The sequence below is a fragment of the Heliconius melpomene genome, chromosome 9 (assembly GCF_056956725.1).
Source record: "Heliconius melpomene rosina isolate 202511_hmr_F chromosome 9, ASM5695672v1, whole genome shotgun sequence".
NCBI classification, from domain to species: Eukaryota; Metazoa; Arthropoda; class Insecta; order Lepidoptera; family Nymphalidae; genus Heliconius; species Heliconius melpomene.
This window is the reverse complement of record NC_140397.1, coordinates 2,534,743-2,546,912: the sequence shown is the minus strand read 5'-3', so window position 1 is coordinate 2,546,912 and position 12,170 is coordinate 2,534,743. Positions and strand designations below refer to the sequence as shown.

The 12,170-nt window shown below is 33.3% G+C and overlaps 2 protein-coding genes across 4 annotated transcripts in view; one reads left to right on the top strand and one right to left on the bottom strand.

Annotated features, from left to right (window-relative positions):
• The window catches only part of LOC146536174 (rho guanine nucleotide exchange factor 17), a 94,886-nt gene extending 91,372 nt beyond the window's left edge, over positions 1-3,514 (top strand). For all 3 annotated transcript variants that reach the window (XM_085190544.1, XM_085190543.1, XM_085190545.1), the window contains 4 exons: positions 653-801; positions 1,114-1,291; positions 1,640-1,810; positions 2,128-3,514. In XM_085190544.1, coding sequence (XP_085046670.1) covers positions 653-801; positions 1,114-1,291; positions 1,640-1,810; positions 2,128-2,414 — 785 coding nt within the window. In that variant the 3' untranslated portion in view covers positions 2,415-3,514. The remainder of the gene's footprint in view (positions 1-652; positions 802-1,113; positions 1,292-1,639; positions 1,811-2,127) is intronic.
• A 214-nt stretch (positions 3,515-3,728) lies between these two features.
• natalisin (neuropeptide natalisin) lies at positions 3,729-5,952 on the bottom strand. The gene is made up of 2 exons (XM_085190547.1): positions 5,689-5,952; positions 3,729-5,505 (listed from the first exon to the last, which is right to left on the bottom strand). The coding sequence occupies exon 2, from the start codon at positions 5,491-5,493 to the stop codon at positions 3,997-3,999; it is 1,497 nt and encodes a 498-aa protein (XP_085046673.1). The 5' UTR covers positions 5,494-5,505; positions 5,689-5,952; the 3' UTR covers positions 3,729-3,996.
• Between the last annotated feature and the right edge of the window lie 6,218 nt (positions 5,953-12,170).

Genomic DNA, 12,170 nt, shown 5'->3' with positions numbered 1-12,170 from the left:
TCTGTTTGTTGACAGTTCCGGCGAGGTGAAAATGTGCCTCATCACTGAAGATCAAAACAGCAGTGCGGGGGATCTGCTGAATGTCGCGGCATAAATTTGATCGTGTGTCTAAGTCTCTAACTGTTAATTCTTGCACTACCTGAATCTTGTATGGGTGAAATTTAAGGTCTCTATGCAGTATTCTGCGGACACTACTGAAAGATAATCCTAGTGAAGCGGCATGTTTCCGAACAGAACGCCGAGGGGATTGTTGAATTGAAGCCCGCACTCTATCCACGTTTTCCGCTGACGTTGACGTCCTAATTCGGCCTTGTGGTCTTGTTTTTAATGCTGATGATGTTGCTCTAAAATTTGATACCCAATTTCTGATTGTTGGTCCAGTGGGAATGGGATCACGTCGACCAATAGCAAAATGTAAACGGAACGCACGCTGTGTTGTGATCACGGAGCCGCCATTTTTAATAAACTCTTCAACTACGAACGCACGATGTTGTCCCGACCAAGCCATTGCTCACACTAAAACTGCATGTCATGGCGCGTCTAATGACACCATCCCCACCCTTCTACTCCTTCCCTTCTTCGTGCAACGTCCTTCCAAAACCGGAAAGTTCAATATGACTCACCCTGTATATCAAATTTGTTTTCTTCATAGACGGATCTTGGACAGAAAGATCGACAATACCAGTGGGTTCAGGCGCGGGCGGTGGTGGGGCTCCCGTCAGCAGCATGTTACTCTCCGAGGGAAGGCTGTGGTGCGCTTCGCATTCATCTATTAAGATCATCAATCCGCATACTTTGCAGGTATTTAGAGATATTTTAATTGCCAAGCTTATTTTAAATGTTTTTTCATATGTTTTTAGGAGTAAAAATTAATATTTTATAAAAAACTCGTAAAAAATTGTTTAATGTCGAAATTCTTATACATGTTAAATTTCTTCATACATATAAGAATTAATTTTAGTAAGCTTTCATAGCATTACTTTTGGCAATTATTTATTATTTGTTTAAAAGAGTGTTGTCAATTCTTTTAAAACTATTACCTATGTATACAAATAAAAATTATTTTCAATTCACATATTACTTTATACCAAAATATGACTTTCTTTATTCCAGATCGACGAAACATTCCAAATAAGTTCAGAAACTAAACCAATAAGTCACATGGCGGTGGCGGGCGCCGCGATATGGCTGTCTTTACACAACGCGGCCACACTACGGTGTTACCACGCGGCTGCAAGAGACTTGCTGGCTGAGATTAATATCACACCTCATGTTACTAAGATGTTGCATGGTGAGGGAATTCAGATTTTTCTAAAAAGAAACACCTGTATATAAGTAGAACCTTCATGTATCAGGATAGGCAGAAGGCTTGTAGTATTAAGGTACTTTATCTCCCACGCACCGTCGGTTTTTAAGAATTTAGTGCTAAGTGACAAAACACACGACCAGAGCGAAGAAATGGAAGTATAAACGTAAATAAATATTTTACTTCCTCGAGTGGGGATCGAACCCACAAACGTTGCGTTACAGTCACAGCCTTGTGCCGCTGCGCTACGACGGTCTCTACTATATATTATAATAAATTTTTTTTTAGCATCTACTTTTCTTATAATATTTTCTATTTTCTCTTACATACTAGGTTGTGACGACATAATCCGTCAACACAAAGCAGCGTGTCTCCGTGTAACAGCGTTACTGGCGCACCGCGACACTCTGTGGGTGGGGACGAGCGCTGGTGTCTTACTGACAGCACCACTACATAACGCCCCTAATGCTAGAACTGGGGTGTTCACTTTACCGCAGCTGAGTGGTATGTTGTAGTTCTTTCTTTAGGTTCACGCTGTATAAATATATCACTCCGTTCACCACATGCTGGCCAATTTTCGAGCCATTGTGTGTTTTAGCAGAATTTACCTGAAATGAAAATAGTTCATGGCCCCGTGTGATCAAACCTACGTTTACAGTCGGACCCTTGTGCCCCTGCGCCAAGACTGGCTTCCAACAGTATTATATATTGTGAAAATAATATTAATTAAGCTTAATAAAGAATAATATTTTTTCATTCACAGGAAATATTTAGCGATGTCACTTTTCTGTATTTCATGACTTATTCTAATTTGCTTTTAGGTATTCACTACGGACACACCGGTCACGTACGATTTCTAACGATCGTCGAGAACCCCGTACTACACAAACCAGCCGCAAAACCTACGCAGAGTTTAAAAACAAAAGCGCTAAGCCGACGATCTCAAAACGCGGAGAAATTACAGAAACAGGCAGAAACAACACAAAATAATAAAGAAACACTAATTATTTCTGGTGGAGATGGTTACGAGGATTTCAGGAGTTCCTCCATGACTGAAGACGCGGGAAGGGAGGACTCTACTAATCATCTCTTATTGTGGAGAGTTTGAAAGAATTTTTTCGGCCTACAGGGTTAAAGTATGAAATTTTGCGTTTTTTTTCAGTCAAACGCAAATTATGGTAAAATTTGAAGAATTTAGCTACAGAAAGAAGTCTGGAGAAGAATTTGTTATTACAATGTATTTTGATGTGCTACCGTTTATATTTCAAACGCAGTTTGTATTTGATGAAACAAAATGGCTAAAAAATGAGGTACGGAGAATAATTTATGATATATTTTGTAATAATGGACCTAAAGTAGTTGATATAGAAAAGATACAGAAATATCGATTATTTGTATTAACTATTGTCGATTATTAATTGATGTTTGAAAGTTATCAGGTACAGCTATAATTTAAGTGTTCCGTAACTTAGCGTAATTTGTAAATAAGAGCTAATTAAAACAAACTCTTATAGTTTACTTTAATGCCTAAATTTTTTGAAAAATCGATAATCGATTTCGTCTCGCCGATTTTTAATTAGATTCTAATTTTGTTAATACATGAATGTTCCAGCTTTTTTTTAAAATTGTTGATATCATACAATTTAAGATATTATAATTGTTTGCGAGTTAGCTATATTGAGATAGAGATGTATTGAGATTATTAACTGTTAGGACATGAAATGTCGAAAATCATCAAAATTTTACAATTTGTATGGCAGTATTACAATGTCTAAGAGGGTCTCGTTCCGATCACAAATATTAGGAGTTTTACGTAATTTAATCATATCATATAGTACTGAATGGGCTTTGCGGTTACGCAACTTACTAGTATTACGAAAATAAATGTGTAATTTAATATTGATTATGCAAGCGTATACGTTACCCAAATATCAAGAAATTAATGGTCTGTTTTTATAAAAATCAGACACTACCAAATCTGGTTTAATTTTTGTCGTAATAAACTTTGCGTAGATCTCTATAGTTTTAAAACAAAAATGAATGTCATTTCAGAAATTAAAATTTTATTGCTCAAAACAAATTATTTTACGTTACCTTCCAGATAATAAAAAATCAGAGCAACATTTGTTTGCAACATATAATTATTTTATATGAACGTGTAAATCTATAAATGAAGCTGATGATAAATAAAATGAAGTCGCACTTGAAGGTTGTTTTTATTTATCCAGATTTTAAACCCTGATTTATTTGAACCCCGATAATAAATAATGAATAGGGTAAAAATATTTAAATTAGAATGAAAATGTATTTAGTAAATATCTATTTGATCTTTTTCACTCAAAAAGTAAACATGTTAAAGTTAAATGGTTTAATTACGAATTTTTCAGCTAAAAAATTAAAATTTTTAATAAGTAATACAACATTAAGCATATCTAAAGGTAATTTATTGAAAATTCTTACAAGTATCGCAAGCGATCAGTCAAAGAAAATAAATATTTAATATACTCTAATATGCGTGATATTGCAGCCTAGTCTTACGAACTAAAATTTATTTTTTTACATTTTCAAATGCTTAATTTCCATAATTATAAAATTTCATTAAAATAATAATATAATAACCAGCCCCAATTTTACATATTTTTTACATTTTTATCCATATTAAAGTGCGGAATCTTTTTTATGTTTTAGGACTAGTTGCACATTGTCACAATACTGTTAATAAAGTCTTCAGAGTTAGTTCTTTCATTTAACTTATCGTTTTTCTTACCTCTGCTCACAAAATACGGATCCATCTGAAGTTGTAAGGCCAGTTTCTTTAATATCGTTCGTCTGTTACGTTCGTTATCATTTATTTCTCTTTTTACTTTATTCCCATGAAATTTGGACATTAGTATACCGACTGTAGAGCATATTAACTCTTTGGTTTTAGAAAAATCATCAGTTTTGGTCGAATTTTCAGATTTGATTTTATATGATTGCTTTTTGCCTCTGGCTATATAATATGGATCGTTTCTTACAGATTTTACGAGATCCTCTATCGATCCACGTCTCCCTCGTGCAGCATTGTCTAAGTCACTGTATTTTTTGCCTCTAGAAATGAAGAAGGGATCATCTTCTGCTGATGACCGGCTACTTCTCTCTACTAGAATATATCGAGGCTCCTCAGCGTAAATTCTATCATCATTGACTGTATTTTGTTCAAATGTTTTGGAACGTAAGTTTTTTGCTGCTTTATTTGGATCATTTACGACGTAATGCAATCGATTTCTTATTTTTCCATTAAATAGTGACATAAGTTTACTATCACGCCCCCTGTTATCCCAAAAAGGTAATCGCGGTTCCTCTCGTCTATTTCGTTCCAACTTTCCTAACTTATGTTGGATATGATTTATGGTTTCAATAATTGTGTTTTTCAGTTTTATTTCAAATGCATTTTTATTTTCGTCTAAAGCCTCATCTACTGCATTACCCATATATACATTTCTAACTTTATTCGTTCCTAAACGATCACTTTTCTCTCTTCTACCTCTGTTGCCCCAAAATGGTTCTTGTTCTTGACGTCTGCCACGATTTCCCCAAAAAGGCTCTTCATCATCATACGTACTAGCCCAGGGTCGAAGTATATTTTCTCGACGTCCCCGCGTTCCCCAAAACGGTTCATCGTCTTGCCTCCTCCCTCTATTGGCCCAAAATAAATTAATATCATTTTCATCGGATTCCTCAGAATCACGTCTTCCACGATTGCCCCAAAAAGGAGAACCTTCTTCATCTTTTCGTAATTTGTCTTCGTAGTTTATGTATAATCTATGTAATTTGTTGATTTGTTTGTTTGTAAAGTGTTTTTGATGATTGTAAGCAGGTAGTTCCACGTTTGGAACGATTTCTTCAGATGAATCTCTTCGACCTCGTGAGCCCCAAAACGGTGGCTCTTTATCTATAATTGGTTGTATTTTTACTATCTTTCCTCTTCCTTCAACTATATGACCATAATGCGTGGAATCTTTAGAAGATGTAAATAACTTATCAAAATCTTCATCCAACGACCTCCTCGTACGAGATTTGGTTTCTTTTTGTTTAGTATTCTTATGGAAAAGTTTTATTGATTTAGTTTTATTAACATTTTTTCCATAAACGTAAACGTTTATTATTAATAAGAATATTAGTATCATAAACAGTTTCTTTCTCATGTTTTTTTGTCACTGAAGATAAAAAATATATATATTAATATTTAATTGGTTATAGGACATATAATAATTATTTTTTCCTTAAATTTTAATGAAAATAGAAAACAAAAAAACAATATTTTAATTGAATTCGGTAATAATTTAAATATTAATAAATAATTTAAATAAAAATACAAATTTATTTCAAGATATACTTACATAAAATCAGTTAAAACTAATATTCATGTTAAAACTGTAACAAAATACAACTAAGGAGACGATGGTATCTTCACGGTGCTGGTAAAATATGTGAAAATAACCACAGGGTTGCAGCTTTTATAAAGGAATCGGTCGTAGGTGGAATCCCTCAGGGGTGGCACAGAGAAATATATTTTTTACTTTTTGTTGTCTAATTCAGTTGGGACATGTGGCCGTTATTACATTAAAACAATGCTTGCTCGTTATTGTACTGGACTCGCCGTAAGGGGAAGTGCTATTTAGAATCACTTGTTTTCGTAGTATTTTCAATTTGAACTATTGTTATATGGTTTTTCACTTTTTTCAGCTTTACAGAGAGAAAAGAATTTAGGAAGAGGGAACCTAGTATTGAGAAAGATATTTTTTGTGCAGCTGCACGCTGTATTCCTGGCGGAGTAGTCAGAGAGAACAGAGCGCTAAACACTACGATCTGTACATATCTCTTTCGCCTCGTCCTCTGTCATCAACCTCTATCTCTATCTATCTAAATAAAAAAAAAATGTTTTAAAATATTATTACAGTAGTATTAAATATTATCATGATCCTATATAGGTTTATTGATTTTGGAATATTTAAATGTGTCAACCCTCAAAGGGTTGTTTTTCGTACGAAGACAAATCTGTCTTAAAGAAAATTCTATGCATATGTTATGTTTTATTGGTATCGCCACAATTCTATTTCGTTGTTATGATATCATGTTATAACTTATACTATGTTTTTTTTCATATTTTTATTGTAATATTGGTAATTTGGTGCAACAGTGACATACCTACTCATTAAGAAAACGTATAAAAGTTTTAATGTAGTGGGATTCGAACCCGCTCCTCTTTGGAAACCGTCCAAGCGAAACATCTGACGAACTAAGCCATACGTTCTCTACGCTACTTCGAAATTCTTATACGCTTGTTACAGCTTATTTATGTTGTTAGCATTTCTGTAGCGAAATTTTTACAAATTTCCTCTACCCAAAGATAATTAATAACTTAGAATTAGCGTTTAGCAATGGAGAATACTATTTTTAAAATATTTTTTTTTTTACATTTTTAAAGTGTTATTCCACACTTAGGAAAGAAAGATACTCATTAAGAAAACGCAGCGTGAAGCTGATTTAATTTCTTTTTTGTAATAATTAGGCATATCTTTGTATCGCAAATTTTATTTGAAAATTTTTTATTATTGAAATTCAACCATTAATAATTTTATTACTATTATTATATTTATTTCTGTTTTTTTAAATACTTTAGAGATTGTAGAAACAAAATTACTCTTAAATAACATTCATCTTAACAACATTACTTTGAACCGTCAACCGTTTTGTGTCCAGTTTCCTTGATTAGGTTCACGAGGAATAAGGGAAGGTTCGACCAAAAGGGTACAATTATTATTTATTTTTTCTTCTTGTGTCAATGGTAACATAAAAGAAAAAACTTTTAAATAATAAAAAATAATGCAAATAGCAATAGTTAGCAAAAGATTCATCTACAAATCAAGAATTTGTTTGTTTGAACCTTGCGTATATAGTCCATTGCAATTTGAAATTTGCGTATATAGTCCATTTATCAAGGAAAACTATTTGCTTTTTTTACATGAAGTTAATCGTTTATATGTCACCTACAGTACCTGCTGCCAGAGTTACATCCAGTGCTATAAATTTAATTTCCATTTGGATACGGGGGCAAAGCTGCTAGTAAAAAATAATAATAGATATTTTTATTAAATTTATTATCGGTTTAATTTACAATTTTACCATCGACATTTATTTTTAACTTATTTAATCAAAATTAAAATTGCCCACTTTTCCCTATTTCCCCTTTATTCCTTTGTGTTTTTTGTAGTAATAAGATTGTTTCTGTATCCATTACCCACTCCGTTGCACACGTTTGGCTAGAACGTATAAATATGGGGACTTTATCTAGAGGTCCTATTTTCTCATTGAAACTCCTCGAGGAAACTTTGTAGAGCAAAGAAATACTAATATTATAATAATTAGAAGGAAAACTATTAAAATGAAATATTGACGAGGATATAAAATGTAAAATAAAAATAATTAAAAATTTAGGTAAGATTTGTTTTGTATTTTTAATATGTGTATTTAAATAAGTACTCATCGAAATCGATAAGTAGGATAATTACTTGGCGTCATCGTTACAGGTTCAATCCATCTTGTGATTCCCCCAATTATTTTAATTTTAAGCGCAACATTGTGTTCCATCACTCAACTTAAGAGAGATTCGTAAAGAAGGAGAAGTACTACGAAATGGGTTTGTAACCTATTGCGCTGCTGTGATACCTAGTTATTTTTGCCTTCTCTACAAAAAAATATTACACATATTTTTTAGTCACAAAAATATTTCTTTAAATTTCCATAAATAAACAAGGCACTACAGGCACCAGCATAAAATTTCCATATTCACAAGAGCTCATCGCAGCTATCAATCAAATCCACCAAAGTTCTACGAAGGCTATGCTAAAATTCTGTCAAAGTTTTCTCACTGTATCAAAAATGAATATAAAGCGTACATTACAGATTTCTCTTAGAACTTTGATAAAGTGATATCTGAGAAGTTGTAAAGCTAATTAGGCAACTTGTTTAATCTTTCTTATTTATTATTTATTAATTTCTTCTTATTTATTAATTTATCTTCATATTTTAAGGTTTGCGTCAATTTTTGAGATCGTCGTGGCATAGGGGCACAAGGGTGTGACAATAACGCTATGGTTGTTAGTTCGATCCCCACTCGAGGGAATGAATTATTATTAATTAACATTTTTATGTCCTCGTTCTGGTAAGTTCCACTACTCAACGCGCAGTGCCTCGAAAAATTCGACGGAAAGTAAGAAACGGAGTGTTTTAACACTAGGTTCCTGTGTACTACTCTACTGTGTATGGGATACGCGTGAAGCTGATTTATTTCTCAAATTTTACAGAAAGTGTGAAACGGAGATGTATTGATGGGAACGGACTATCCTAACACTTGGTGCTTAAGTCTGTTCTGCCTACTATGTGCGGGATAGTGCGTGAAGCTAAATAAATGTTGACGATATTCCTTTTTATATTCGCCACGAACTTATATAGAATACAAATAACTAAGTTATTTTGTTTCAGTGTTTGTTGATCTATTGAAAATCTGATGAAACCTGGTGTAGGGAACTATTATTTATATTTATAGTTTATTTAATATCATTTATATACATACGTACAATCATGCATACATTTAATAGAATTTATATATTGTTAGCGTACAAGTGTAAAAGCGGGTTGATTTATCTTCAAATTAATTCAATTAGGTTTTTACTTTTTTTACTTAAAATATGATTTATGTATGCAATGAAGAATTAAAATACATCAGTCCTTTTCACGCGCAACCTACAGGTTTGAGTTCCGCCGCAACACGTAATGTCTCGAAAATTTAGCTGAAAGTGGGAAATGGAATTCTGTAAAAGGGGTATAGAGTATCTTAGTTCCCAGTAGCTAGGTTCCCATGTTACCTCTGTATACCATGCTCTTTGCGGGTTACAAGGCGTAGCTTAAAAAAAAAAAAAAGAATCTATCCTTTGATTAGTCAAAAAAAAACCGTCATCACATCATTATTGGACTAGAGTACCACCAATTAATATTCCAAATATCAAAGACAAGAACAGCCACGAGTACCAACATTATGAGATAAACAGAATCGAAGTCATAACGTTTACACCGATAGCCCTGAATCTAATGGGTTGCTATTTTTAAACTTCTTTAAAACGTTTGATGAAGTGTTGATAAAATTGTATTGGGATTGGGACTGGTGTAAATATGGATATGAGGCCGTCGTGATGCAGTAGGATAGCGTGGGTTCGATTCCCACTCTAGAGAATGCTTATATTCAATACTTTCCTTAATATCTTGCCGTAGACATGAGGAATCTAATCTTAGGACACTCCGCTCTCCACTTTCCGGCGAACTCCGTAAGCATTGAAAATTCGAAGAACTGAAAATATAAAAAAAAAAAATCCGCGAGCAGGAATCAAACCCTCAACCGGTCAAATTTACACTCGCAGGCTTATGCCTTGCCACAACTTGCTTCATTAATTAACTATTGTGATCATCTAAATAGTCTTAGTAAAATAAATATATCTACATATATTTCTATTTCTTCGCTCTTATATCGAGGCAAAGCGCGACGTTAAGTTCTGCCCCTCAACACGCAATGGTTCCAGAATACGGCAGAAAGTGGGGAACGGAGTGTCTTAATTCTAGGTTCCCTCTGCCTACCATGCCGTGTGCGGGATACAGCGTCAAGCTGAAAAAAAAAACTATAGTAACATTACTTTTATTCTTCTTACTTACAAAAAAACGTGAGAATTTAGTGAAAATCGATATACGAGTATATATTGAATTTAAAAGTTTTGTTATCGAAGTAAAAGTAAACAAACAAGAGGAAATAACATTATTAAGTAACTGTTACATTAACACGGTGGGTGGTGGACCGCGTCACGCTATTAGGGTGAGCATTGAGTTACTATCAATAATATACTAAATTAAGTATATTAGTAGATATATATTTTTTTGGGAAATTTATTGTTAAAAACTTGTTTTTTTATTAGTTCATTCAGTTAACGATTTTTTGTCTAATCCCACTAGAGGAAATGAAATAATTAATATTTTCATATCTTCACTCTGGTGTTCAACAAATTGAGTTCCGCCCCTCAACACTCTCGGACTCCAGAATTTGGCGTAAAGTGGGAAGCGGAAGTGTCTTAACATTACGCTCCCTCTGAGAACCGGCGGGAAAATTCTATAAATAATTTAACTTACGAACATAGTTTCACCTATGTGAATTAATTAATATATGTAAGAAATTGTAATAAAAATCTTTTAATGCTAATGCCAAAAAATCTACACACGTGCTAGGATCCAATGATAGCTAAGTTGCTTATTTAAAAAAAAATGTCATTATGTCCAAAAAGAATTTATAGAAATAACATTCATTAATATTTTCGTTTTCTTCGCTCTGGTTGAGACAAAACCACGGCGTTAAGTCCCGCAACGCAACACGCAACATACAATGCCTCGAACATTCACTGAAAAGTGGAGAACGAAGTATCTTAAAACTATGTTCCCTCTGCCTTCTCTGTTATATATGTGAAACTGAAAAAACTTACTCTGAGCTGAGATAACTTATTGTTAAAACACTCTGTTCCCTATTATCCGCTCAAATCCGATACGTCCCCTTTTAAGTGGCGAAACTAAACGCCGCACAACAATTATACAAAGACAAACACTTAGAATATCATTAAAATAGGTATAATAATAATAATTTATATTGTCATCTCTACTGTTGCTGTCGTCCGTTGTATAATCCTGGAGCAATATAATTAATGGATGTGATCCAGGTTAAAATCCTCAGCACTCGAGCTTGTGATACAATGGGAAAGGTTAATAGGTAATTGTTATATGTCATATATAATTTGTATGCTAAAATATAATCATGAGGCCAGTTGTGGCGCAAGGCATAAAGTATGACTGCTGCGCGGCGTTAAGTTCCGCCACTCAACACGCAGTGCTTCCGGCAATCAGCGGAGAGTGGGGAGCGGAAATGTTATTGGAACGGAGTGTCTTACTTCAAATTAGATTTCCTCTGGCTTTATAAAGAATAGTTAAATTATAATTAAGATTAATTCTGTCAAGTTACCTAAAAATTGACAGTAATGTCAGCCCTCCTGTCAATCAGCGAAAATCAATAACTGTATTCTTTGAATAAAATAATTTATTTCTTCTTACCTTTTTGTTCTCTTATCCTCTTTTACGTTCACGCTTTATCCCGCACATAGCACGGTAAGCGGAGAAAACCAAGAGTTAATATTGATGACGGAACTCAATTGAACCTACAACCGTCGTTTTGTATTCTGCGATTAATTCTATTTATATATTTTTTGCTACTTTCCTTAAACATATATTAATTAAGCCATATTATTAATAAATGAGATACAATATGACCTCAATCAGCTATTAATACAAAATACCACTTATAAATAATTTACATACTACAGAGTTCATTAAATTTCCTTATTTATGTTTTATCAATGTAATTATAATTATTCATTGCCATGTTATTTGTAACTAAAAACTATGGTTTTAGGTTTGAATCTCTATTGTATTACTTTTTTTTGTTTAAAATAATATTTTTTTATGGTATGCTTAAACATTGAGTTACATGAAATTTCACATACAACATAATATGAAATCTCACAAGATATAAGAGATGATTTTTTTTCAGCTTCTAGGGTAGGCAGAGGGAGGCTAGAGTAAAGACACCTGTTCCTCATATTCCGGATTCATTTTCAATATTTAATTTCCTCGAGCAGGAATCGAACCCTAATGATCAAATTTACACTCGCAGGCTTATGCCCCTCCGCTACAACTTGCCTAATTAATTAATTATTACGATCATCAAAATAGTCTT

Coding starts and splice junctions, on each gene's coding strand:
- natalisin (XM_085190547.1), bottom strand. CDS start 5,493: ATGAGAAAGAAACTGTTTATGATACTAATATTCTTATTAATAATAAAC.